General features: G+C 50.9%; 13 protein-coding genes across 13 annotated transcripts; 4 read left to right on the plus strand and 9 right to left on the minus strand.

Moving 5' to 3' along the window:
* Positions 1-2,955: 2,955 nt before the first annotated feature.
* Positions 2,956-3,880, plus strand: BDP55DRAFT_632529 (uncharacterized protein; the record flags this gene model as incomplete). Its single annotated transcript, XM_060572438.1, has 2 exons — positions 2,956-3,146; positions 3,589-3,880. The coding sequence occupies 2 exons, from the start codon at positions 2,956-2,958 to the stop codon at positions 3,878-3,880; spliced, it is 483 nt and encodes a 160-aa protein (XP_060428881.1).
* Positions 3,881-5,584: 1,704 nt separating this feature from the next.
* On the minus strand, positions 5,585-7,357 carry BDP55DRAFT_694288 (5'-nucleotidase domain-containing protein; the record flags this gene model as incomplete). The annotated part of the gene is made up of 1 exon (XM_060577334.1): positions 5,585-7,357. One exon carries the CDS (start codon positions 7,355-7,357, stop codon positions 5,585-5,587), a length of 1,773 nt encoding a protein of 590 aa, XP_060428882.1.
* Positions 7,358-8,616: 1,259 nt separating this feature from the next.
* On the plus strand, positions 8,617-9,117 carry BDP55DRAFT_632532 (uncharacterized protein; the record flags this gene model as incomplete). The annotated part of the gene is made up of 1 exon (XM_060572439.1): positions 8,617-9,117. The coding sequence occupies one exon, from the start codon at positions 8,617-8,619 to the stop codon at positions 9,115-9,117; it is 501 nt and encodes a 166-aa protein (XP_060428883.1).
* A 771-nt stretch (positions 9,118-9,888) lies between these two features.
* Positions 9,889-10,425, minus strand: BDP55DRAFT_729127 (uncharacterized protein; the record flags this gene model as incomplete). The annotated part of the gene is made up of 4 exons (XM_060579527.1): positions 9,889-10,035; positions 10,087-10,163; positions 10,222-10,340; positions 10,388-10,425. The coding sequence occupies 4 exons, from the start codon at positions 10,423-10,425 to the stop codon at positions 9,889-9,891; spliced, it is 381 nt and encodes a 126-aa protein (XP_060428884.1).
* Positions 10,426-11,112: 687 nt separating this feature from the next.
* Positions 11,113-11,761, plus strand: BDP55DRAFT_632534 (uncharacterized protein; the record flags this gene model as incomplete). The annotated part of the gene is made up of 3 exons (XM_060572440.1): positions 11,113-11,240; positions 11,303-11,704; positions 11,755-11,761. 3 exons carry the CDS (start codon positions 11,113-11,115, stop codon positions 11,759-11,761), a joined length of 537 nt encoding a protein of 178 aa, XP_060428885.1.
* A 375-nt stretch (positions 11,762-12,136) lies between these two features.
* Positions 12,137-12,871, minus strand: BDP55DRAFT_632535 (uncharacterized protein; the record flags this gene model as incomplete). Its single annotated transcript, XM_060572441.1, has 1 exon — positions 12,137-12,871. One exon carries the CDS (start codon positions 12,869-12,871, stop codon positions 12,137-12,139), a length of 735 nt encoding a protein of 244 aa, XP_060428886.1.
* A 627-nt stretch (positions 12,872-13,498) lies between these two features.
* Positions 13,499-14,796, minus strand: BDP55DRAFT_665306 (uncharacterized protein). Its single transcript, XM_060575020.1, has one exon. It carries the CDS (start codon positions 14,606-14,608, stop codon positions 13,757-13,759), a length of 852 nt encoding a protein of 283 aa, XP_060428887.1. The 5' UTR covers positions 14,609-14,796; the 3' UTR covers positions 13,499-13,756.
* Positions 14,797-14,869: 73 nt separating this feature from the next.
* On the minus strand, positions 14,870-17,836 carry BDP55DRAFT_665311 (fungal-specific transcription factor domain-containing protein). Its single transcript, XM_060575021.1, has 5 exons — positions 17,562-17,836; positions 17,373-17,479; positions 16,490-17,291; positions 15,625-16,415; positions 14,870-15,530 (listed from the first exon to the last, which is right to left on the minus strand). The coding sequence occupies exons 1-5, from the start codon at positions 17,601-17,603 to the stop codon at positions 15,269-15,271; spliced, it is 2,004 nt and encodes a 667-aa protein (XP_060428888.1). The 5' UTR covers positions 17,604-17,836; the 3' UTR covers positions 14,870-15,268.
* Positions 17,837-18,432: 596 nt separating this feature from the next.
* On the plus strand, positions 18,433-19,790 carry BDP55DRAFT_553450 (Ferroporti-1; the record flags this gene model as incomplete). The annotated part of the gene is made up of 3 exons (XM_060569292.1): positions 18,433-18,778; positions 18,850-19,019; positions 19,068-19,790. The coding sequence occupies 3 exons, from the start codon at positions 18,433-18,435 to the stop codon at positions 19,788-19,790; spliced, it is 1,239 nt and encodes a 412-aa protein (XP_060428889.1).
* Positions 19,791-20,165: 375 nt separating this feature from the next.
* BDP55DRAFT_163783 (uncharacterized protein) lies at positions 20,166-21,000 on the minus strand. The gene is made up of 2 exons (XM_060565710.1): positions 20,546-21,000; positions 20,166-20,482 (listed from the first exon to the last, which is right to left on the minus strand). The coding sequence occupies exons 1-2, from the start codon at positions 20,850-20,852 to the stop codon at positions 20,259-20,261; spliced, it is 531 nt and encodes a 176-aa protein (XP_060428890.1). The 5' UTR covers positions 20,853-21,000; the 3' UTR covers positions 20,166-20,258.
* On the minus strand, positions 20,791-22,539 carry BDP55DRAFT_163803 (PQ loop repeat-domain-containing protein). Its single transcript, XM_060565711.1, has 5 exons — positions 22,103-22,539; positions 21,951-22,050; positions 21,356-21,839; positions 21,247-21,296; positions 20,791-21,193 (listed from the first exon to the last, which is right to left on the minus strand). Exons 1-5 carry the CDS (start codon positions 22,286-22,288, stop codon positions 20,982-20,984), a joined length of 1,032 nt encoding a protein of 343 aa, XP_060428891.1. The 5' UTR covers positions 22,289-22,539; the 3' UTR covers positions 20,791-20,981.
* Positions 22,540-22,599: 60 nt separating this feature from the next.
* On the minus strand, positions 22,600-23,836 carry BDP55DRAFT_163772 (uncharacterized protein). Its single transcript, XM_060565709.1, has 3 exons — positions 23,571-23,836; positions 23,136-23,491; positions 22,600-23,082 (listed from the first exon to the last, which is right to left on the minus strand). Exons 1-3 carry the CDS (start codon positions 23,634-23,636, stop codon positions 22,818-22,820), a joined length of 687 nt encoding a protein of 228 aa, XP_060428892.1. The 5' UTR covers positions 23,637-23,836; the 3' UTR covers positions 22,600-22,817.
* Positions 23,837-24,119: 283 nt separating this feature from the next.
* Positions 24,120-25,344, minus strand: BDP55DRAFT_665325 (endonuclease/Exonuclease/phosphatase). The gene has a single exon (XM_060575022.1). The coding sequence runs from the start codon at positions 25,071-25,073 to the stop codon at positions 24,147-24,149; it is 927 nt and encodes a 308-aa protein (XP_060428893.1). The 5' UTR covers positions 25,074-25,344; the 3' UTR covers positions 24,120-24,146.
* Between the last annotated feature and the right edge of the window lie 459 nt (positions 25,345-25,803).

Genomic DNA, 25,803 nt, shown 5'->3' on the forward strand with positions numbered 1-25,803 from the left:
GAGCATCCGGTCTTATACCATCCACCTCCCCCAACGCCGGGGACGGGAGCGGCCTGCGAAGGCTGGCTTTCGCTGACGAGATGGGCTTGTCAAGACACTAGAGATGCGAAATTTGATGCTGCCATTGGTGCGCGTAAGAATACGGGTAGGACGGGGCTCTGCGGAGCTTTGGAGTAAGCATCGTGTCCCGACCATGTCCCTGAGGGCGTCTGGGGTCTCTGGGGGACAACGAGACTGTTGATAGGTGGGAGAACTCTAGAGTCTCTTCGTGCGGGGGGATCGTGCGGGGAGCGGGGAGTGTCGAGGTCCAGTTCTCCAAAGGCCAACCGAGGGACGGAGGTGTTGGACAGGATGGGGATGGTGTTGAGCTGGAGGAAGTGGATGAAGTGGATGAAGTGGATGAGCAAGATGATGTGGATGAGGAGGAGGTGAGAATGGATGGAGAGGAGAAGTTTGGAGAAAAGTTGGAGAGGCCCAGTCTTCCCCTGGGCCAAGACTAAGCCAAACCTTGCCTAGCTGTATTATCCCAGCTCGCCCCCCTTGCTTGAGGCTTTTGAAGCCGCATTATGCAAATTGCAACTGGATGATTTCATATGGCTTCGGATGGCTTCGGGCACTAGTCAAAGGCCCGATGCCGTTTCATGCGCTGATGCGCTCGCTTGAGCATCCAGCGTTTGCATATCTGTAGACTCGCGTGGCCTGACAATGGCAATCATCCGTCCATCCGGTATCCGGTTATGTAGCTGCGTAGCATTGGAATACAGCCAAAGGTCGTGTTTAGAAAGCGGCCCCGATTTCCCCAGAAACTTTGACGCGGGTACGAATTTTCGTACTCCGTACTCACCCGCTCAACCCCGTTTGGTTCCCACTCAACTGAGCCTATGACGACTGTCGACGTGGTTGGTTTTCTTTCCTAAACTGGGCTTGGAAAAGTTCGTCCTGGTCGGCCCGTATTCAAGGGGTCGGGTGGAGATACAAAATTGCTTTTGGCTAGGGTTTGGCCAGTGATATCTTCGAAGATTCAGACGAAGCTAATCACCCCCTCTTGGGCATGCCATGTCGATTGGTATGTCAACTTGAGAACAATGGAGACCGGGCGAGTAAACTGCTTTAAGCTTGGGTTTGCTTTCTCCCCCAGAGAGGCCCGCTGAACTCCAGACTCCAGGATTGAAAATGGGAAAAATGACGACTATCTGTTCTCCACGGGCGCCGCGGGGATTCAAACCTTGAATTTTTGATATGGCATCAGTATCACGAGGGTGCCCATATCCACCCCGGAGAACTTTCGACTCACCTCATAGCATGTGACTTGTTGATTTAAATCTTTAGCCGAACTTTTGCTAGCCGGCCCACCGCTACTCACAATCTCTGGGATCTTCAGAAAACGGTGCGACTGACCCTACGCGTGCGAATCAGACGTAGTCGCCGTTGGCCCGTTGATGCTATTCACAACTCTCTCCACAACCACAACCACGGCCCCATACCCCGCGACAGCAAGGTGTCAAGCGCTAGGCTTTGAACCACGATCAAGATATAACCGTGATCAAGCCAGCCGCTCGGTCAGCCGGATGGTCGGTATTCTTGCACGCCGTCTCTGCCCCCGTCACTCGTTTGACACTTTGCTAGCTAGATGCCGCGGCCGTGGTCGTGGTTCCTCGGTATCTATGCGGCTGGAACAGGACACGGATAGCCCTCGCTCTCGGCAGCGAGCTCCGAGGGCGTCGTCAATCGCCGCTGCCCAGCAGTAAGCCAGCCGGCTTGGCGTTGATCCTTTGACAGCCGCCATCGCTAGCGGCTCATGTCCGTCTTCCGAATCAATAACATTACCCACCGACTGCCGACGCGTCTCTTGATTGGTTCCATCCGGCAAGGTTCACATGCGGCGCAGACCAGGTGCTTTCGCCAAAGTGTTTAACCGATCGGGTTGTTTTATTCTTTCGACCTTCAAGCTCCGGGCGTTTTCTTGCAGAAAGGATTCACATTTCCATCCAATCTTTTGAAGGCTGGGTGAAGTTTGCTCGCAGGGCTCGTAGATCCGGAGAGAAACAAGATCATCACCACGTCCTATGCACTGCTACATTGGTATGAAGTACATGCATGATGCATCTCATGTCTTTCTCTAACCCTGCCCCTTACGACATCACGAAATAGGTGGGTATTCGGAATTTGCGGCAACACACAACTCGCTGTCAGTCAGTTTCCGATTTTTTAGCTCACTGACTCATTCTATTAGTCGATGATATCTCGCAGCACAGTAGGTAGATATGGACAACTTGATGAAGAATTCGGATCTCACTTCCCTGCGCCACGAAGCCTCGAGAGCCTACATTTATGACTAACTGTCGGATTGGAAGTTCAATTCGACCTCGAGGCAAGGGGCCCGCGCAGGGGCCACTTACAGACCGTATTTACGAGAGCCACGGTCTGCCCAACCTACGGTTAGAACCTCCCTTTTACACCCCTTACGCAGAAGTTAATATATATCGATTTGACCTCTTCGTCACCCACGATTCGAACCAAATACCCTGTGATAGGGATACCAACACTAATCAAAGGGCTCCAAAGCGAGTAAAAGAGCCTAGAACTCCAAGTCGAAGAAGATGTTGTCAAATTGGCACGCCTAACTATTTCGGATTGAGGAAGGCGTTATTATGAAGAAGTCAGCGTCAACAGAAACATGGCATTTGGGATAATGCAAATCAAGATCTCGACATTATACTTCGACTCTGGTACCTGACTCACTTGAGACAGGTAGGAGCCAAACTTATTCCGCTCCGACTGCACTTCTCACTCCCTTGCATATCAATATCTTTGCAGTCGAACAGAGGAGAACTGACTCAGGACAGTTTGCCAAATACCTACACATCAACTTGTCGGGCGATAGGCATTTGAGGTCCTTCTCACTACAACACTTCTCGGACCCAGACCCACCGAGCCAGGAACGATTCTGACGAAATGGACTCTCTGCCACAAGAAATCCTGGATAACATCCTCGGCCGCATACCTGCGCAAGGAAGTGACAGACATAACAGTGAATTATTCGACGACAATCTCAACTCTAACTTTGACTATTCGTCATTCCCAATGAAGATGGAACCTACGATTGTGTACCGCCCTCACCGCGTCTTCGACCTGATCTCGCGACCGTATGTAGCAAGTTCCAGCTGCGCATCGAACGGTCAACCTTTCGCTCAATCTTCATCACAAGCGACGATATCGAGTTCGCAGGAACTGCCTTCCGACGGTGCCGTAATCGCCAGAACTCCCTCCGTAGCCTGGATATGGAGACCCTGAGGCCGCAATACCAAAAATGCTCGAGTTCCTTGGACATCGTCGAGGACATGGCACGCGGCGACAAGGCCTACACTGAGGCCCCGAGAAACTTGATGCTCATGCTCTCGGAATGGCAAGACGGCGCCGAATTTCACTGATGATCGATTCCCGTGAAAGGACTACCGCAAAATACGCAAACCTACACCATCTGAATGTGCTGAAATCTCAACTCTTTCCCGTCGTTGCATGCCTCAAGAGCTTTCAGATTGCATACTTTGATTACGAATTCCATATGAACTCTCCACGTAATTTTAGACGTAACATCGAGGGTGACTTCCACCTCATGCAAAAGCTTCCCAACTTAGAGTCCTTCAACTTGAAAATTCCCGAGTTTCCCTTCTTCATCAGACCGCGACGGGAAATGCGACAATCCTTGATCGACATTTTGTCCTCAAACCGGCTTCCAGCGTCAATGAAGCACGGAAAGCTCGCCATCACACCCAACATGTACGGCCCCAATCAGAAGCTGCCGCATATGACCAAAGATGGAGAGAGCAACCCTCTCTTCATTGCCTACGCAGAGCGATCGACAGTCTCTCGGCTTTGAGCTACGAAGGCCACCTTAGCTCTTCTCTCTTCTACTCACCACCCGCTAGCCTGGGTGACGCAGTTCCATTACTGTTTTGGCAAAACATGACCATGCTGACGGTCAATTATGACATCGTTGCCCCTAGCTGAGAATGGTACCTACAACACTTTGTAACGTTCGGCTCTGCGTATTTAAGCAACGCCGGCTTGGATGACGTCTTCTTTGCCCGAGGAGATGCTCGAGAGCCAATGTGGGAAGCCGATGCCGACGAACTCACGCAGGACAGATTCACGGAGCGATGATTCATGGAGGTGACCGACCCAAGAGTGGCATGCAGCGTCAGTGGCGGAGACAGAATATCTATCTACACCGTCAACGAGAAAGTGATGGTACCGATGCTAGTATCCATTGCCAATACGGCGGGCCAGGTGATCTCCCTCAGGCAACTCCGATTCAAAATCAACATGCCTATATGCGGTGCTAGAACCCGTGCTGTTGAAGGAATCCAGCGCTTCCATGTCGAATATTTTGCCCCTGGAGTGAAACCAGACTTTGGATCTTACATGTACGACGGACTGGAGTTTCCGCGTTGCAAACGTAGGAACCGGGTTGAAATGGCAGCGAAGGCAGTGTTCGAGGAGGGCGATCGTGAGAAAGCCGAGAATATACGGTCCGCAATAGAGGCGAGGAAGGATAACTATCCGGAAAGCTCAAGGCGGTTTCTTAATACGGATCAGTGGCGGCCGAATGAGAAATTGCTCGAGCTGCTGAGGCGAGGGGGAAGAAAAGTCCACTCTAAGGAAGCGGTCATCGTTCTTCACGCACACTACCACAATCAGTATTCACCTGCTGGGAATGACTGGACGTGACGAGGACTAGCCACGGAGGCAGATATGGGATGGAGATACACTCACTGGAACGAGACGAGGGCATACATTTGGGGAAGTCAACGTTGCAGTAATAATGGTTGCTCTATTTCTGTAGGTACCTATTGAACCATGCGCTCATTTGAGGAAACAGGCTTGAAGAGTTGGATGGTCTCTGCCAGGATATTACAAAATAAACATCATGGTAGTTGAGGATGCCCTGTGTCTCTTGTTCCAACCGTATTTTGAACATCGTACTTTGTATCTTTAGCATCCTCCACGAGCCGGGAGGGACCCATCAACCGTGGCGAATAGTAAGATGGGTCAAATATGATGTGGCAACCAGCAGCAAGTCTGCAGACTGAACTGTATGTCTAAGCAACCTTCATCCACGAAAGAATGTAAGTACGCCGTACAGATGCCAGACTAATGGCGTAGTTGTGTAAGCTTAAGTTGCTAGAGCCAGTGTCATGAGCATACAGTCCGCAAGGCTCTATTCCAGCGTGACAGTCAATTTCGCATCTTAACAAGACAAAATCTCGTGAGCCCTTCTCAAGATATGGGAACATCTATACTTTTGGAGACTATTAGGTAGGCTTTAGGAATATTTCATTGTCCAGAAAGCAAGAGCTTCGGCAAAAACCCCCAATTCCCTCCCTTTGGGCCTCTTCGCCCCTTGACAATTTTGTAGGGAAAAACACAAATAGCACCTGGATTCTCAACAAGATGCACGAAACTGTCAAATCATACCAATGTCTAGTTCAAACATCAGTAAGCGGAGTACTTTTATTATTTTTACTCATACATCTACGTCATCCGCATCATTACAACATTACACATTCACCCAATCCCATATTCACATCGCCAACAGGGCCAACAAGCAGAGACCCATGGCACCCATGCTGAAGGACGTCATGCTAGCACCGCTCTCGCCAGAGGTGGAGGTCGGGGCAGTAGCAGTACCGGTGGCAGTGCCAGAAGGAGTAGAGGCGGTGCCGTTGGTTGCGACAATACGGCCCTCAATCTTGGCGTCCACGGGGCTCTTAGCCTCAACGTACTGAACGAGGACCTCGTCCTGAGTATCGAGGGTCACAAAGTCAGTGGTAGCAACAAAGATATTGTCACCGCCGCCAGCCAAGAAGTCGAGAGTAACCACCTTGTAGTCCTTGGCATCGTTGAGGGCCTCGCCGGCGACCTCGACTGAAACGAGCTTGGAGCCGTTGTTGCCGGCCGGGTTGTACTCGATGATGATGTTCTTGGAGACCTGGAAGAAGGAGGTGATGGCCTCCTGGTTGAACTGGTTGACCTTTGAGACGGCACCCTCGAGGATCTTGCGCAGGTCGGAGCCCTTGTAGGTGATCTCGACGATGGAGTTGCCAAAAGGGAAGGAGGTGAGGACCTCGCCGCGAGTGATGTTGCCCTCGTCAATGGTGGCGCGGATACCACCGGCGTTGATGAGCGCAAAGTCGGGCGGGCTGTCGGCGGAGGAGTTGAGGCGGTACTCGTACATGGCGTCGGTCATGACGTTACCGAGGATACACTCCTGCTTCTGGCAGAGGGACTGGTCGAGCTCGACGTTGGAAACGCCGACGACTTCAGCAGCGAAGGCCTCAAAGGGTCCACGCCATGACTCGATCTGGGCCTGGAGGGCAGTGTCCTGCTCGGTGGTGTTGGTGAGGTGGATGGGGCCGCCGTGGTAGGCGAGGATCTTGCCCTCGGCATCGTAGGTGACGTCGATGTAGCCGACGTACTCGCCCCAGCGGTAGGCGGTCACGATGAAGACGTCGTCGCCGTCCTTGTTCTGCTTAACGGTTGGGTAGGGACCCTCGGCGTCCTCCATGGAGCCGAGAAGGGTGTGGGAGTGGCCGCCCATGATGAGGTAGAGGCCGGTGGTCTGCTCGGCGAGCTTCTGGTCCTCCTCATAGCCGATGTGGGTGATGGCGGCGATGCGGGTGATGTTGGTAGTAGACTTGATGTGGTCAATGGTGGACTGCACGGTGCTCACGACCTCGAGGAACTTGGTGCCTTCGCCTGGGGAGGAAATGCCCGGAGTGGTGGTGGTAGTGACACCAATGACGGCGAGACCTTGGTCTTCGAAGATGTGGTAGGGCTTAATAGTCTTGTTGAGCTTCTCGTTGTCGGAGACGATGTTGGCCGAAATGACGGGGAACGTCAGGTTCAGCAAGAAGTCACCGAGCTGGTCGTCGCCGCCGTCGAACTCGTGGTTGCCGAGGGTCATGGCATCGAAGCCGAGCTGGTTGATGGTCTCGGCGATCTTCTCGCCCTTGTAAAAGGAGTAGAAAAGCGTGCCCTGGAATTCATCGCCAACATTGAGCCAGAGGGAGTCGTTGTACTGGGGGCGCAGCTCGTCGACGGTGTGCTTGATGCGGGCGTAGCCTCCGTAGCAGCCGCGCTCGGGGCGGGTGCAGTCGGTGCCCGAGGAGGAGAACTCGTCGAGATGGGCGTGCACATCGTTGACGTGGAAGAAGGAGATATTGTAGTTGCCCTCGGCGTCAATGCCACGCTTGGAGAGCCGGGATGAGTAGAGGTGGTCGCTGTCCTCCTTCTCGGGAACCGCAAACGTGGCGCCAGCCAAGGCTAGGGCCAGAGTCGGGAGAAATTGGCGCATCTTGAGTGAGGGGATTGCGAGGTTCGGGCGGTGGGAGGCAAACAAGAATGCTCAAGAGGCCGCAAATAAGCTCGGTCTGATGTCAATGTTGCACAGGAAGTCAACTAAGCCTTCACGATACCGCGGTTGATCTTGAGCCTCGTAAAGCAGAGGGGAAGAGGGAGAAGGGCTTTCTTCTACTGACGATCGCAATTCCTACCGTCCCAAGTTCCCGGAGCTACCCTCGCGAATATATACAATTTTTGCTTCTGCCCAGAGCTTGCGGGCAGCAATTGGAGAGTGGAACAAACAAGAACCACATGCGATTAATTGTGACGGCGGTGGCACGGGCGACGCAGCGCGACAGCTTCGAACGGGGCCTGCATCTCGGAAAGCATCTCTCTCTGAATGGTGAGTGGCTGGATAGACACGACAAGACACTCAAGACCCCCGTTGGAGGTTCTTCTGGCCGCATGCCAAGACATTGGCAAAGTGGTTGATGCCGGGAAAGACAGCTTCTTCGGTGATGAAGTAGTATTTGCCAAGAGACGCGGACAGATGAGGGGTGAGACACACGTTCTGGTGGTGGTTTGGATGATTGGCTTATCAGCGGTCCCTTTGCCTCTTCTGGAGCACGCGTTGGCCCGGCGGAGGCCCTTCGACTTCTGTCATGGAGGGACGGACGGGTCTGGGGGACCTGAGCCAGGGTTCATGAAGTGGTGGTGTCGTTCCTCCAGCCTCCAGGACGATGCTATGCGACTCGCGGCCAATGTACGGTCAGTGACTCCTCACGGTCTCTCTTCAGCTTGTCGGGCTGTCCTTAAAGGGTGACCGAGAAAGGGCTTGTCTAGCCTGTGGAAAAGATGCAGCCCAAACTGGCAAATAGGATGTCAGGCACGGTTCATCGAGTGTTGCTTCTGTATCCGACCCCGTGCCATCACTTGGTTGCATGGGTACCGCATGGTAAGGAGCCTCAACCAGTTCTATGTGAAAGAAATACCCTGATGAACAACTGCGGAGCAACTAGACGCTCATCATGGAGACCAATTGATGCACTCCAGAGTGCCTGCAGAGCGAGACACCCCCTCGGTAACACGACGTGACCATGATCCAGGTCTAGGGTGGCAATTCAACCCATGGCAAGGAAACCGTCATGCTGTGCCAGGCCGGCTTGGCCCTGTCTCCCTTGACTCTGACAGTTCGTCCGTCCGTCCTTCTGCTTCCATCTAAGCTTCAAGAAGCGTGCGTCTCGTCGCGTGGATGGCCGCCTCGAAAAGAACATGACGATTCCCAAAATTCTCCCAACATCGCTTCAACCCCGCCCGCTTGGGATGGACAAGGTCCTCTGGGCTGGGCTGTGGGGTCCGGAGGAGCAACAAATAACGTTAATACAGTCACTGTCCAATCCCGCGCCGCGCTTAGGAAGTTTCTCTGATAACGTTGGGGAGACACCTAGGCCGAAGACGGAAGGTCAATGTTATTGCGCTGGCCTCCGCTCCGCCTGTCGAGAACCTGCGTGCGCATGTTCAGCTGCGATCCCGGCGGATGAGGCTGGGCCAGCTACTGCTCCGAGCTTGCGCAATGCTGTGGGTTATTGGTTCCTGAATTCGGAATCAGTTTTGACAGCCAAGATTCCCAGCGATAAGAAGGCCCTCGTTATTGTGGCTGCTTCTACCCCGGGGATGAGCTACCCTTTCAGGGCAAGAGAGCACGCGAGCCTATCTCTCTCGCTCGATATTACGATAGGATGCTTTCAAGAAGGGGACGGATTATGGCCATAAAACAGTCGGATATCGCCGAGAAGCGGCCCTACAACTTGGTGTGGTTAATGCAACAGTGAGGCGCAGCGAGCTCAGGTTTTGAAGGCAGATGTCAATTATACGGTGATTCACTGCATGCTGTACGTAAGTGATCGGGTATCAAAGAATATGTACGAGTCTATTCCTATGTCGCCTTGATGCGCGGTATCTCATGACGTGGGGACGGCGTGGGAAGAAAGGAGGGCGGGCAACCGGCGGGAATGTGGGGGAGATCCGCAGAGGCCGAAGTCCCGAGTCATCGGGATCACCCGAAATGTGAACTCGGGATGCAACACTTGACCGCAGTTGCCCATGACACCAACGTTTCACAGAGCCGACTTGCGTATAGTCTCCAACAGCTCGTTTTGACAATGTTACGAACATTTGCTGATCTTAATGTGGTCACACTAAAGCCAAGATACAAAGGAACTCACTGGAGATTCAACCGGTATCCTCGTCGATGGTATCCTAGATCAAGAGTCAACCTGAGCCACCAATCTACTTTACGAGTGAATTTTCCCCAGAAAACTTTACGTTAACAAGAATCGTAACTCAATTCCAGGTTGACGATCAGTTAAGCCTAGATTCTAATCCTCAAACCATAGCATACAAGCATAAAGTAACTATCTAGATTTCAAGTCATCTGCTCGAATGAGGAAACATCAAATGGGGGGAAAAAAAGAAGACTCTCAGAGTAAAAGTCTCAAACTGATATCTGGTCCCAGTCCAACCCGAGCACCTGTACTTATTTGCCTAACCTCTGTTGCACTGCACTTTTCCATCACCGTTAACTTGAAGGTCTGAGCACGAGAAACACGTGCTGTCCTTCGCTCCCGCGTCGCGACACCGTGAGTGGAATTGATCTCCATCGATCTTCCATTTCTTGATCATATTTTGAAGCTGAGGCTGTTAGCTTGTTCCAGTCATTTCATCTCCTCGAGGGTATCTTACGTAATGCCCATCGTATCGAGGGCCAGAGCTGTGGGCAAACCAAGGTGTTGTAGAATCCGCAAGATGCTCAGATGGACCTTGACAAAGTCAGCTCATTCAATTTCAGCGGAGAACTTCTCAATCTTCATAACTTACCCCAGACATAGCCGAAACAGGGCTTCGCAGCGACCTTAGCTGTCGCAACGTGGTCAACGGGACCGTTGGACCATTGCTGGCAGGCGCAGTAGTCATGGGAGGCTGCTACGGCACCAGAGCTACGCATGGTTAGCAATGTCAGTAGACGGAATCCAGGGCACACTACAATAGGGCAATAGCTGCCACAGCTATTTCGAAACGCATCTTGTGGTATATTTTTGATAGATGAGAGAGTATGAAGTAACCCAGAATTTAGAAACGATAGGTACGAACAGATTCAGTCGGAGCCAGCAAAATTGAAATGTCGAATATTCGCTCGTATAATAGCCATAACACTGTGGGAATAGTCTCTTGGTATATGTATGCAGAAATGTTGACAGTTGACTCAATGTCAGCTTGATAGGATCTAAGCCCCCGTTTTGCTAGAGCGATGATTGGTTCGACGGCTTGACTGACCCTTGAGTTAATTGCGCCGGCTCGTCGCAAAGCGAATATAGAGACTAGCAAACTTAGGAGCCTACATTTACGTGAACATTCTCCACTTCAACTACGATCATTAATCTTATTGCTATGCGACTGCTTCAAAGTGGCCTCGTAATTCATTCCGTCGACCTTCTAGTGAACCACTTAACTTCTTCGGACTTTACGGATGTCTCTTTACTGACTAGCTGGTGAAGAAAGTTTTCGTGTCCAACACGCTCGGTCCAGCAAATCTCATGAGGTTGATTAAATCTGGGCACGTGCGCTGTTCAGAGTTCATGATGTGTGTTGTCGTTTTAGTTGGTATATATAAAGTAGTGCGTCGAGGCTGTGGTTGAGAAGTTACTACTAGCATGCTGTTGATCCGTTATTCTTTTGTATCTTCAAGCTTGTGAAATACAAAATTCCAACATGAAGCCTTCCGCTCTTTTCCTTATCCCACTCTTCAGCATTGCGTTTGCCGCGCCTGCAACTCCACAGAATCAGTGTAGCGTGGGAGCCAGCAATGTCTTTCAACAGGTTTCAAACCCAGATGGATCGTATGTATACCCTCTATCCTTATATTTACTAGACATCTTTGCTGAAGGAGGTTCTTCCTTAGGGGTCTCCAAGTAAAGGGATGCGACATTGCCATTCCGCAATCCTCGATTGAAGCCAATGTCCTTGAGAGGCGTGCAATGCATGGAACCCTCCAAGTGATGTGGACTATTACTCTATCGGCTTCAAAAGACATCATCATTCGCGCACTCGTCAACTTGGTCAACGACCAAATTACCCTGTTTACGGAGATGGCAGGCATGGGCGTCACTGTCGACAATGTCGCTCGACTCTCCGGCAACCAAGTCGCCTTTGAAGTTAATGCCGCAGGGAGATGGGGTGATACTGCTGCCAGATTTGTCTATGATTTCGGCGTAGGAACCATCATCAGCTTCATCAGAGAAGGTGCTAGGGATACTGGAGGATATAACTTGCCAGTCGACACCGAGTATTGCTACACTAGACCGTGAGTATATTCCCATTCCACCCAGACTCTTTGTTTTAACTCTGCAATAGGGCATAAGTTACCGTTCATCTTAAGGTGCCTGCTTGATCTGCACTAGCTACTCGCAAGGTACCTTTGCAACCCTCTTGCAGGGAGCCCTGATAGCATTGCACAGGCGGACGGCGGTAGGACTCAGTGAAAGCATTGGCTCAAAGTATTAAATTGATGATCTAGAGGGAGCTGCGCTGATCTTTCGTGGGTATTGTTGCCGCGAGATTGCTCTGCTAGAGGCAAGGTGGAGATATTTCCGCTTTGTAGACTTCTACTATCAAACTAAGGAAGAAGACCCAAGCGCGCGCCAGCGGGGAGATTCTTCGAGTTATACTGCAGTACGTTCTTGACTGTGCGTGAAGAATTAGGGTTAGCATACGTGAAAATCTTGCGCAGAATCAACTAAATTGGCTTACCTTCGTTCCAGCTGAAAGGCTCAACCTTGGACACGGCGATCTCCCACCAGAGTCGCAAACACCAAGTTGCGACCAATCCATCTCTGATATCCTGGCTCAACGGCACAATGATCTGCAGCTTATGAATACCGTCCTCGCTCGTCTCATGCGCAAGGACTGTCTTATCGTCCCCATCGCGCCATTCCTGCCGTCCACTACCCCGTGTCTTGATGTTAAAGACCAACTCCTTGGATTCGAGATCAGCTCCTTCTCTTGCTCTTGTCGCCCGCCAGGCCCGATATCCCGAACCACCCAGGCGCCGATGTGTCTTGATGCCCACGTGCCCCACGTTTCCGCGAGAGACCGAGTTCAAATGGTATGGAAACGGTGGCTCAGTGACTGTTGGGTCACGCTTCAGGTCGAAGATGTGCTTCTTTCGCGATGATACCTGCGGACCGGATGTGCCGGAGGAAGAGTCCCGTACGCTGTTTTCGATGCGGTAGAACGAGACTGATGTGTTGGACTCCCGTAGGTGTCCGATGGGGTAAGTGAGCTCGTACAATGGCGGCGATGACGCTGAGGTGGTGTTGAAGATGGTTGTTCCGGCGAGAAGGAGAGTCCCGGCGGGGATGAGGCCGTCGCTTGTAGTTGCGGCTCCTTCGGAGTAGGAGGGAGGGACGTCGGCTACAGGATCACCACCTGAGAACGGAGGCGTTGCTTTCTCACTTTTGTCACTGAACATATTGTTGCAAGGAAATGAGTGTCGTAAGTAGATGACTCAAGTGAAAATGCCGCGAAATGCAAGGCGACCTTGTAGTCTTATGCACCGATTAAAGATTGAGAAAAGTAGTTGCTGATGCCGTGCAGTGTTGTTATTGCTCTTCAACTTGTTCACAGGTTTTAATATCCGTAAGGCTTAGAGGATACCATCAGACGATACAAGATGGAAATACTTAACGGCGATGGAGCCGTTGAGGTCGGGAAATTATAAGCTTGAAATATATGGTGCGGAACGGTTGGGATTTCCGACTTGGCCCTGCTATGCAACGAAAACGAGCAGGAAACTTTCGATGACTAGGCAGACTGCAAGTTGCGCCAGCCACACCACATGACGTAGAGGAGGCCGAATTCGTGAACTGTTCCCAAGGGCGGTGTAACTTCCAGTGGGGTGTTCTTGAGACTGCGCCCTGGCCTCCCGGCGCCAGCAGTCTTGGCAATGGTGATGATGACTGCAGCCTGCAAGGGACTAGCCGGGTTGGGGAAAAGATTGGTAAGACTTTGAGAAGGAATTGATCTTTTGTCAACGACTCCAGTCACGCAACGGGGCTTTTGAGAGATTACTATATACAGCAATACTTCCGAATGCCCCGTTACGGCGGCCGCTCAACGTGGCCTATCCGGAGGAAGACTTTGAACAGATCGAACGTCCATTCATTCATTGATACTTACATATATAGACACATGCCCAATTGAAACCCAACAGGTTTTTTCCATCGGGTTCTTTTCCATGTCCCATAACTGACCCCTAAAGGAAGTCTGCGATCAATAATTCTCAGCCTTCAATACAGCCTCAAGGCGCGGGATACCAAACTATTTCGAGGTTAGCTCAGCGATCTCCTAGTATTGCTTAACCATCGGAACTTACGTCGATGCCAGCCCTGGTATCCCAAATCGTCACCTCCTTGGAAAACAGCATATATGACAGATTCTCGTCCAAATTGAGTGCCGCATTGTCCAATTTCGTTTGCGAAGCCCGAAGCTGCGTGATGGCCGACCCGCTGTCATTGAGCCACAATTTGATGACAGTATTGATGATCGGCATATTCTCCCCACCAAAGTAAGGCCTGACATCGGCGCCTGGAATGGGCACGTGGATACTGGCGTTGTAGATCGTTCCAGCGGGCAAAGGTCTGATGAGCGCATCCGCCAGGTTCCTCGCAAACGTCTCGTTGGACGTAGCATTCTTCGTAGCCATGGCCCAGAAGAAGGCGACCGGAGGCTCGTTACCGGGCTTCGCCGGAGGTTTCGGGGGACCCGCAGTGATATTGGTCAGGAAAATCTCCGTCGCGATCATCGACATGGCAACTGGGAAATCGTTGAAGTTGGCTCCATCGGGTCCGATTACCGTCTGAGTGTAATTCGTGGACGGCGGGCCCGTGAAAGATGTTGGAGAGCTGCTGTATAGCTCTGCAATGTCGTCGCGTCCGACGTAGACTTGGTTCGCTACGCTATTGTTCGCACCAAAGACTCCGTCAAAGACGTGACTTTGAATGTAGGCTCCGGGGAAGGAATCGTCTCGCGGCGCGTTCCATGACTTCTGTCCGTGAACTAGTGTATGGTAGTACAAGTACTCTTTGTGCGTGAGACCAGAGCGCCGACGGACTACGGCGAGTTGTTTTGGGAGAGATTGTGTTTGGGCCGAGATGATCTGACTCGCAACTAGGCCGAGAAGGAGGCCGATGGATGAGACTTGAACCATCTTGGCAACTCCGAAGAACGATATTAACGATTGATTTGAGGTGATATCAAATTAAGAAAAAAGTGAAATACTGGCGCGTTCCATACTCAAGTACTTGCCATCATGGCCGAGCTTCTTCTGGTGAACCCCTCAGCCGGTCGCTCATCCCTCCCGGTGGGGCCGGGTGCCGAGGCCATAAAAACACCACCTGCCCTAAATGAAAGCAAACGCTTGTATAATACCAGTGCTATTATCCATACGCGGCAACACGGTTCCTGGATTTCATACGGAAGCTTCGCAACCGATTTGATCAGTAACCGCATGGAAATCGCTTAGAAGCGAGACTCCGGCAGCAATATTCGGGTTCCGGAAAGTGGGTGGACTGACACTGCATCCCAAGTAAACTTAATTAATGTCCCGCACGTATTTGATCTAGTGTACCATCGAACACGACCTCCACCAGTAAGAGCGAGGCCTTCGGCAATGCAAGTTCTACCGTGTATATACGCTTAAATATTCGGGTTGCAGCCCCTGTTGAGACGGGAGCTCTAACCCCCTTGGCTTGCTCAGCCGCCTAATACGACCAAGCTCACCGCTTTGTCAGCGGGAGCTGCTTTTTATATGCTAGGCGCACCGCTCGCATCTTGAATTGACACCGACGCGTATAAGTGTGCTGGGTTTCTACAACTCGTGGCGCAGTCCCTCTTCCTGTGATTTGGTAATGGCACATGACCCAAGCCACATGAGCCACATTATAAAGTCGGACGTCTTTTGGATACGTGTACTCTCATCACGTGTCAGTACCCTTGGAATCGCTGTACGGATCGCGTTAGCAGCCGATATCAGAAGCTCGAGATCTAGTTGGCCGTCCGAGTCTTCTGGGTGTATAATCATGTTGAGGAGCAGTGCAATAGCTGCATTGGTGGAATAGAACATCAAAAGCCTAGGGACCAAATTAGTTCACAGACTCAAGTGGAAAGGGGACGTGCTGTGTGAGGGAATTGTTTGAAGAAGCCGGAGGGGAAACATTGACTGACCAGAAGCCTTCGTTAGAGAAGGTATTCATAAACACTCGCAAGCATCGAAGCGTCGATCTGCCAGCTTCCATTGACAAATCGTAGCTTGAGTGTATCACCCTATGAAGATCCTGGCCCCCGTCGCCGATGATCGTATGTGCATCATATCTTCTGACCGTGGTATGGACATAGATCATCAGGTACCAGTACTCCAGGAGTAGATGGAAATATCTTCGCAAGTGAGGTGACTTTGTTTCAGGCGTGATTAAAAGAGTATTTGATGAGACTGAAAGAGCCGGGCGGAAGTCCACTGGGACGGACAAACGCCAGCATTCGATTTCGTCATCCAGCTGCCGGATGAATATTAAAAGTTGGTTGTCTTTGTCTCTCAGGGCCTGTACCGAGTAGAGCAGTCGAAATACTTTCTCCTTGAGGTATCCCAGCTGAACATCTCCCCAAAAGTGTGGTGTAAGGTACACAGCCTCTGATTCATTCGAGGGGTGAGTATACTCATCAAGACCACGGAGGTAGGTGTAGGAACTCAGATAATTGTCTGGGATGGTGAGATCACAGTAGACGTCGGCAAGAAAAGGAGGCTGGCCTGTTCGCAGGGACAAGTCTTTGTCCGACATATAACAAACCCAGAAAAGGTTCCTAATATGGCATTTTCTTCTCTCAGACAGAGAAACGTCTCCTGTGAGGGACTTCGTGGGCTGATGAAGATGTCCACCGAGTGCACTGACTGTACGGCAAGCTGCTGGTAGTAGCGAGTCGGCCTCTTGCCAATGACCAAACAGGAGACGTTGCACATGCTTTGGTTTGAATTTAGCGTGTCGATCATTGCATGTAATGTTGAGCGGCAAGCAGACGCCCAGGATGAACTTACCAGTAACAGGATCGTCTGCAGAGTTGTAAGACTTGTATACCCGACAAGACGACTGAGAAGATAGCTGGCCCTGGCTGCGCTTTCATTCCCATCCAACCCCAGTGAACTTGGTTGAATATCTGGTAAGAATACTGTGAGACTGAGAGCTCCGAACACGCAGGCCCGGGCAGCCATGCGTGATGGTGAAGGTGAATCATTCTCTGCATCTTTATAGGCCTCGTTGATTGTCTCTTCGAATAGAACCTCGTCAAGGAGAGGAAATCTCAGTCTAAAGGACGACTTGAAATACGAAGATATACGATCTCGTAAAGAAACCTGATTCGGGAGATTACAAAGACTTGGTGATAGTTGTGCATGTATCCTTGCGAAAGGTGAAGGTTTCGTGGTGAAGATATGAAGTTTACTCCAGTCGATAGTTTGACCAGTCTTGGAAGATATCCACTGGCGGCCATCTTCCGAAAACGCATGGATGCCTCGGAAGAACCAGTTGGGGCCGATATAGTTGCCGGGCCGGGACCCATCTGCCGTTGGTGTCCTGTCATCGACACTGCCGGGGTCCTGAGAGAAGACTAGAGGTGAGAGAGATTGCTCGGAAAGAGCAACTGAGTCCCGAATAATTGCAAAGGATGCACTCTGGTTAGATGCGGAGTTTGACGTCTCCTCGGATACAGATATGGCTGGAGTTGGTTGACCTTGACCAGGGATGTCTCGCTGCGTTGCGTGCTGCGAGTTTGCCTTGGCTAGCGCATCTTCGAGTTGCTGAATGCGATCGTTAAGGCCTTGTACGTCGCCCAGGGTCACTCTAGTAGAGGAGCCGTCACGGGTCAGCCTCGGAAGGTCACAGGAGACAGTTTGCTTTGCGAAATGGTTGAGAGTTACTGACTTGATTTTCTTCTTTCTTCGTGGCGCATCCCGATGAAAGGTGCATTCGGAATCATGATGACTACACCAGTCGCACGGAGGGCCCTCTGCAGGGATAAGACATTGGATCTGTGGCAGGAAAATATTCGGGCATGGGTCAGCAACAGAGCATGCTCTGCTATTGAAATCTTAATGACGTTAACGGCCTTACCTTCCTACGATAACATATATCGCACGCTCGCTTTGGCGGCATTGTGGCGTCGATTAGCACTCCATGGGAGCTGCTCCCCCTACCAAAGCTACTGGGGCTTTGTTTATTCGTGCAAGACAACAACTAACTGCACAGACGGAGCAAACTCAGCTCCGTCGATGGCCATGTCCCGGCTTTTGAGAAATCCTTATTACTGACTAAGCGGAGGTTAGCAGGGGTTGACTCCGATGACATAAAGCTTCCCTCCCATCATGTGGAGGGAAGTTGAACACTAGTCCAAAAGGGGACGGGCATCATTCAAGACAAGGGACGATGCCTGTGATTCCACTTCAAAGTTGACAAACTTCATATGTCAGGAGGAATTAAGAGCAAAAGAGTTAAATCACTTGACGACTGATTATGTTATGTTCGTACCGCGACTTCTGCCAGCTTGAACCATTTATTAGTTGAGAGAGCAGAAGCCAATGGCATATACATCTATGTGTCCAATGGATAGATTGGCACGGACGCGGAACCCATTTCACTTCCGTTGTCTCGACGCACAGACCCGTCAACAAGGGCCTAAAGCTCCCTGTTCGGAGCCTCGACATCTCCGTCCCCCAGTTGCCTGTAACCCAGAGCTTCAGGAATGTTTTCAACTTCCCCGTTCTTCCATAGCTATTAGATAATAATTCCTGCTCACCGTTCATCTAAAGTCACGCCACGCCAAGGTCAAAATGACTATTCGTACAATATCCAATGTGTTCCTGCTCGGGCCTCACCCGACCTAGCTATCTCCGTTTCCAACCAAGTCAAGTCGACTATTTAGTCCTCCCACCTTATCTGGTTCTCGCGTCTGAGACTTTGGGCAAACTACCTACCAGTATACACTATGACGCACACTCAGCCTCTTCCCGATGAGGAGGCCATCCGGCCCGACGAGCAGACGCCGCTTCTCGGAAATGGAGCAGGCCAGGGAGATGGCTCGGTCTCCGAAACGCACCGGGTGGATCCCCGAATAGCAAGCCGGCTCTACCTCTCGCATTTCCTCTCGACCTGGAATTCCCGGATGTTCGAGTTCGGCGCAGTGCTGTATCTGGCGACTATCTTCCCGGGAACGCTTTTGCCCATGTCGCTCTATGCGCTCACAAGAGGTCTATCCGCGCTGGTATTTGCGCCTACGGTTGGACAATACATCGATAACAATGACCGGTTGAAGGTCGTTCGCACATCGATTGGTAAGTTTCGGCCCAAGTGAATCAACGACCAATAAACCTATGTATTGGTTATTGATAAAGATTTCCCTCAGTTTCCCAACGACTCGCAGTATCGGCCTCATGCGTTGTATTTTATATCCTGCTCATCGGGCTACCTCTGGGTGACTATGGACGCCCTGGCCTGCTTGCACTCCTCTCGATCATGGCTTGTGTTGAAAAGCTGTACTCCATCGTGAACATGGTATCAGTCGAGAAAGATTGGGTAAGTCCAAAACGTATCCATAAGTCCAAGTTCCTAACGTGTAAACAGGTGATTATCATTGCCAAAGGTGACATTGAAGCCCTAGCAGTTCTTAATGCACAGATTCGCCGAATCGATCTTCTCTGCAAGCTGCTTGGTCCACTATTCATTGCGCTCATCGACGGGTTCTCCACTAAAGCAGCCATCATCGTCAACCTCTCCATGAACATCGCTTCTGTTGTTGCCGAGTACTATGCCATTGCCAACATCTACAACGACGACCCCGACTTGCAGGAACCCAAGTCTAAGCGGACGCCTGTTTCCGAAATACCACCAGCGTCGGTGAATCCTGGCAGCAAGGTCCTGAACCATGTTAAAAGAACCGCATCCGACTTCAAGTTTTACTTCCGTCATCGCGCATTTCTGCCGTCGTTTGCATGTTCTCTATTATATCTCACGGTGCTCAGCTTTGGGGGCCAAATGGTTACGTACTTGGTCGCATCGGGATACAACACAACATACATCGGTATAGCAAGAACGATCAGTGTCGTGTTCGAGGTACTGGCGACCTGGGTTGCGCCTTGGCTTGTGGGTCGAATCGGACAAGTGCGGGCTGGTCTTTGGATGAGCAATTGCCAGGTCCTACCACTGATAGGTGGCTTGGTAGCTTTCTGGGTCTTCATGCCGAACCCCCTGATCTCGGCATCCAGCCTCGTGATTGGAGTCATTATTAGCCGTCTCGGCCTACGAGGTTTTGATCTTTGCACTCAAATTATTGTCCAAGAGGTTTGAAGTTCCCCGTCAGCAAAGAGTCTTCAACGTATGATTGTCTAACAAAATAATGCAGGAAGTCGAAGCTGAGAGCCGCGGTAGATTTTCGACTGTGGAGGCAGCCTGGCAAAATGCGTTTGAGCTGCTTTCATACATGGCGACCATTATCTTCTTCCGACCTTCGCAGTTCAACTGGCCCGCACTAGTGTCCGTTGCGGCTGTAATGACTGCAAGTCTGGCGTACACGCTCTTCGTGTGGCAAAGAAGAGGACATTTGATCCACTTTGAGAAGTTTGGGCTGTAGTCGCGACTTCTGACTACCTCTATCGAAGGTCTTCCAAAGCTAGAAGGACTTGTATGCGTAATAGAACTATAGAAGGTGTATACAATAGCACCATTTTCTTACAAAAGGTTGTAATAGGTCAGATAGATCAAGTGTAACAAGGATATGTCTAGACGACTAGGTCTACCGTTCTTTGTTTGCCAGTCCTAACATTGTGATGATGCTGCATTAGAACCACGAAATCCCTCAGGCTTACTGAGAACAGTTTTCATGGTCCCTCTTCTCCTCAAACGCCCTACACAGGGCAAAGAACAGGCCCTGCAAGGGATTGAGTGCAGGACTCTCCGACCTTGCCGATACAACTTCCGGAAGTACAATCTTTGATCAATCCATTCTGGGAGCAGACACCAAATGCCGCGCAAACACCGGCCTAGTCATCGTTAGCTGGCAAACTCATGAATTGCTGGGAGCCTCGACGAGGGAAAAAGCGTACGGAAATGGGCATGGCGAAGGCCAGAGCAGCAGCAGCAAGAGCAATGACACGCATGTTGAGCGGTTGTCAGTTTCGAAGTTGAGTCTTGAATTTGGTTATGAAGAGGTTCTCGCGTTGTTGTGCGACAGGCAAGTAGCAGAGACTTAATGACTTGATGAGAGCACAGTGAAGAGAGGCTCAACAATTCAAAGGGACAGGACGTTGTCTTAAGTACTACTTCGGCACAGTCGTAAGTTGCTGTAGACTGGCTTGTAGTCACTACAGACATAACAACTCGGCCGAAAGTTGCCCTTTTTGTAAAGCCCATGCCGAGAAAAACAGGAATGCGCACGATCTGACCCGAACCGCTTGGCTAGTCATGAAATCAATGTCTTTAGGTTCTTGCCAAGATCGTACAAAATCATGATATGTGGGCTTCATTTCAAGTTGACTAGACTCATAAACCATTTGAGTCTACTGGCTCTTGTACTCGTGAGTAAAGTCGAACCTGGAATAGGATGATGCCGTCTTCCACAATGGTTCCAAGCGAGCCCATTAGCCACGGTAGGCTTGTAAGCAAGTACTCTCTATCTTGCTTATACGCAATGACGCTCATTCCATACGTTAAATTTCCGGTGACGGACAGAAGTAAAAATAGTGGTGCAAGGCCTGCAAACTTTCAGTCAAAACCACAATCAAAATCAATAGGCGAGTAAACTGACCTTCGCATGACTTTCCCCTGTAATTCTTGATAATTTGAGGAATCCGCGCACTGCATATGCATGTCAGTTGGTTAAATAACCTCACAGGTCATGAATTGCAACATACCACAGATAGCAGATTGCGCCGATGATTCCCAATGCTGAGCCAACCGACTCGGAAATGCCTGACAACTCTGTAACGCTCACGGCTCCAGGAGGCTTCTCACCGCCAACCACCCCAAACTGGCGAAGCACGAACCATCCCGAGATCCCAAGGATAGCGACCATGACAAGGCATGCCGCATTGAAGCGCCAGTCGTGCAGGGTGCGTACAGTGCTGATGTCGTTCTCCTCATCTTTGTCCACAACCTGAGTCGACCCAGGAGAGGCAACTTCATAATGGCTTGGTGAGTTCACATCCTCGGAAGAGTCGGCCGGCTCGAGTAGAGGTCGACGCTCGGGAGATTGCGATCTTGGCGTGCTGGGTTGTACGAGGTTACGAATCCGACGTTTTGAGTTATAGTACAGGCACTGGCAGATGAGTGTCGAGTCTGAAAAGCACAGATATGTTGTCACAGCTATGCTTGCGGGTGCGATGCCATTCGCCAGACCCCCTGCATGAAGAAAAGGTAAGCAGTCTGCGCATGCATTTGAAAGACAAAGTACATGTGCCCGGAAGATCATATCCCAAGATCAAGTTGGCGGGGTTCAAGAGGGCGTCTTACCTAGTAAATTTGTAACGTCTCCCAAAAGCCAAATGAACAGGAATGCCATAGATAAGCTGTCTGCGCTCTTCAGCTTGTAGTTGGCAACGAGTTGCGGGATCTGGAAACCATTAACATATTTCCCCGTAACCACAGAGAGCAGCGGAGCATACCAAAAGACAAAGAAACGCAGCCATGCTGATGCTGCCGAGTATCTCGGATGCGTCATCTTGCGAGATAGGGCCCTGCGATAGCGACGCAGGTTGTCCCAGATTGACGGCAGCCATGGTAACTGGCTTAACAGTATCCTTCGTTGAGATAAGAGGCACTAAGCTAAGTTGCCAGATCAGCAACAGCATCGGTGTGCATCGTACTAGAGAGCAAACTCACCAAGACAACCAACCCAAGGAGAGACCAGTTGAAGGAGTGTCGCGTGCAGCAGACCGGCACATAGTTATCAATGACGATAACAAAACTGTTCCGTTATCTCCCGCTGAGTCATCTCGTGTGGCTGTGTTCAGACGGCGCTTTGTGCGGGCATTGGCATGCGGGTAACTCGGTTAGGCTTTATGCGCTTTTTAGTGGGCGCGTAGTTGGTCACAGGGTTCAAGTAGCGGTGTCTGATACGCTTACCATCTGCGCGCGACATCTGTTGATGGTCGTTGTGATGAGACCATCTCGAATTTTTCTTCTCTGAATCGGCGATATCGACGCCAAACTTCCCAGCCAAGATTCCATTGCTTATTAGATTTTTCTTTAGACTGCTTTAGTTGGCGATCTTTTGTTGCTGCAGTGGAACAATTCGAAGTAATAGCACATGAGCCACTGAGTGCGTTATCACATGCGTAGTGTGTACAAAGGATCAGCCACAGGGGAGTTGATAAATGACTAGGAGCTCGAAGTGGAGAGACCAGGCGTGCCAGGCTCTTGGTAAAGACCTAGTTCTACCCCGGGCTCTTCTAGCTTGAACCTCTGCCTCAGATTGATCGTATAATTCGTAGTACTGAGACAAAAGTTCGGCCAGTTTGCCCGTGGGTTCGGATGCTGCCAGATCCATTGTTCTTGCGCGACCACTTTCCGCGTAGTTATCTCCCCTGTCCTGGAGGCTGGACGCGAGCAGTAACACCTTGTTGGGTGAATCTTTCCAATATGACTGCAGGTGAGAATCAGTCTAAAAGTCATGTTGCTGAACGTAATACTCATCACCACTTAAATCTAGGATTTTTCGGAAAACCTACGTCTGCCTGCAACGCGATGAAAGGCGCCGCTCTTACCAACTCCCAGTCCTTCCTTGGTCTGTAAGATGTGGTGGAGATCCCATGGGCGCCGCACAGCATTTCCCTCGCCTGGGCTTCCTCCTTGGCGGATCCGAGAGGAGCATTGAGGAATTCGCCATAGATTTTGCTGAACTTCGTGTCGTCGGCCAAATGCATGAACTTGGCTAGTGCCTCCTGGGTGTCCACTAGAGGCACCTGCCGCCAAGTAAATTCAGAGATCGCGAGATCAAACCCTTTGACGTTATCAACTCCCGCGTCGGCACCGGCTTTATTGCGCAGTATTCCCTAAAGCCCATGTCGTTTATTAACCACTATTTTAAACCACTCAAGGTATTATTCGACAGGAATGGGTGGCTTGACATACTTTCAGCTCACGATGCTGATCCTCAAAGCAAATTTTCTGCTCTTGGCTAAAGTCATGAATCGCCATTTTGTCCAAGTTGCATGGAAGTGAGAGCCGTAAAAGCTAGCTGGCTCGCAAGTGATCGCGTTCGCGTCTCAATTCAATCAGGCTCAAACGTAATTGATGCGAGGGCGAGAAAATGCCATAAACGCCTCGAGCGGGGAAGTGAGATCTTATGAGCGCAAGTTATTGTTTGAAGCTAGTTCTCGATTGAGCCATAGATCAAGGCACTATGACGTACTCTGCACTGACTTGATCTTGACCTGCACAGATGGTTTAGCGAAAGCCAAACATCAAAGTATTTGGCAATTGCGTTTGTGCTAAGGTTGGGAAATTATTGTCTCCACGCCGGGGTTGCCTCTGGAGAAGAAGCATAACATAACCTGCTACCACTGCGAGGATGATTACCGCAACAAACATGCGATGCTATTTGGAGACGGCCACTGATCAACTCAAACAAAGGATGCATAAGGTCTCGCGTAAAGAAATGGGTATCAATAGTCAATTACTGCGTAAATTGTATCAATATCTCGCAGGTTAAGACAGTAAAGTGACGTCTCCAACCACGGGTCTATGGTCGCTGATGAGCATGCCATTGACAAGGCTGTTTTGGATCTCATATCGCTGAACGGAATACTTCTTCGCATCTTTGGGCCCAAGCCAGACAAAGTCAATACGGCTGCCTTGCTTGGTGGTATCGAAGGTGGTGTACGTCAACTGGTTGGGCCCGATGCGCTGTTCAGGAGTAGCCAAGTTGTATAACTCATCCACGAACCCCGTTCCCGTCAACGCCTTGTATCCATCGCCATTAGGGTCGGAGTTGAAGTCGCCAGTGAGTGAGACGCCCAGAGGGCCGTAGGTAGTCTGCACAGCTTGAATCTTCGACACAGCGACCTTGATTCCCTCACTACGAGCCTGAGAGCTGACGTTATCCAAGTGCGTATTGGCGTGGATGAACTTCTTTCCGCTGGCGGTATGCTCAAACACAGCAATCGTGACGATGCGTTTGCTGCCGGCTCCCCATCCAGACGAGACCGTATCAGGCGTGGGGGAGAGCCACTTCGTCTCTTCGTGGAGTAACTTGAGCGCGCCGGTGCGGTAGAAGATGGGGTTGTACTCGCCGCTCTTCTTGCCGTCGTCGCGAGCGACGCCGACGTGGGCCCAGCCGGAGCCGAGTCCGTTCTGGATGTCGTTGAGCTGGTTATCGAGAACTTCTTGGAGGCCGATTACGGTGACAGCGCCAGAGGGTGCATTGGTGCCTATGCTCTTGATCGCGTCGATGACATGGGGCTGGCGGCAGCGGTCCTTGGATATTCCACACAGGAGATCCCACCACGGCTTCTCACCAGATTCACGTGAACCGGCATCATATCGGATGTTGAACGAGGCAACGCGGATGGGGAGACCCTGGGCCAGAGCTACCCTGGCTAGGATGATGGGTGTGAGAAGGGTCTTGATCTGCATCTTGGAGAAGAAACGAATGACTAGGATGAGAGCTAAGAGACTCGGTGCTGATCACAAATCTCGAACCAGAGTACCCTCAAACACCTCTTATATGTGTTGACCGAAGTTTCCATGTTCATCGCGAGAAGGAGTACCGAAGCTATTCAGCCCAATGGGGCAGTTGAGCAAACCATGGACAGGGATCCCCTCCGAGACGTTTACGTCCCGCGGGGTCCAGTGCCTCTCGCGACCGCCAAATCGACACGTGGGTAGCATCCACGCCGAATTTGATCTTGAGACGCGGATAATTATGCGAATAAGGGTCAATAGCCGCTGCTCGCCCAGAAGAGCGATGTAATATTGGGCGGGATCTGCTAGATACATGCCCCTCCCTTGCAAAGAGAGGGGTCATAAGTAACCTTATTGGCAAGCCTATTAAGAGCCGAGCCACACGGCCTCCCCCGCCAGTCTGGCCTTGATAGGCGTTGTGTCAGAGTCTTCTTTTTTAGGAGCGCCGAGATGTATGAATAGGCGCATTCAAAAAAAGACTGGACAAACTACCGCGCTAGCAACATATGACATTTGAAGTTTACGTTTGCAAAGGAGTATTTCTTGATCGTATCATATGCTCAGTTTTGCACATAGTGTTAGGTGGTTGATCTCGCTCTCTGTTCACTCGGCATTGCCGCCCTTACGTGTTGTGTTCTCAACGGACCATAACTAAACAGAACTATGTTAAAGTATAAGGCCC

Source organism: Colletotrichum godetiae (genome assembly GCF_030913485.1).
Source record: "Colletotrichum godetiae strain CBS 193.32 chromosome Unknown BDP55scaffold_23, whole genome shotgun sequence".
NCBI lineage: Eukaryota > Fungi > Ascomycota > Sordariomycetes > Glomerellales > Glomerellaceae > Colletotrichum > Colletotrichum godetiae.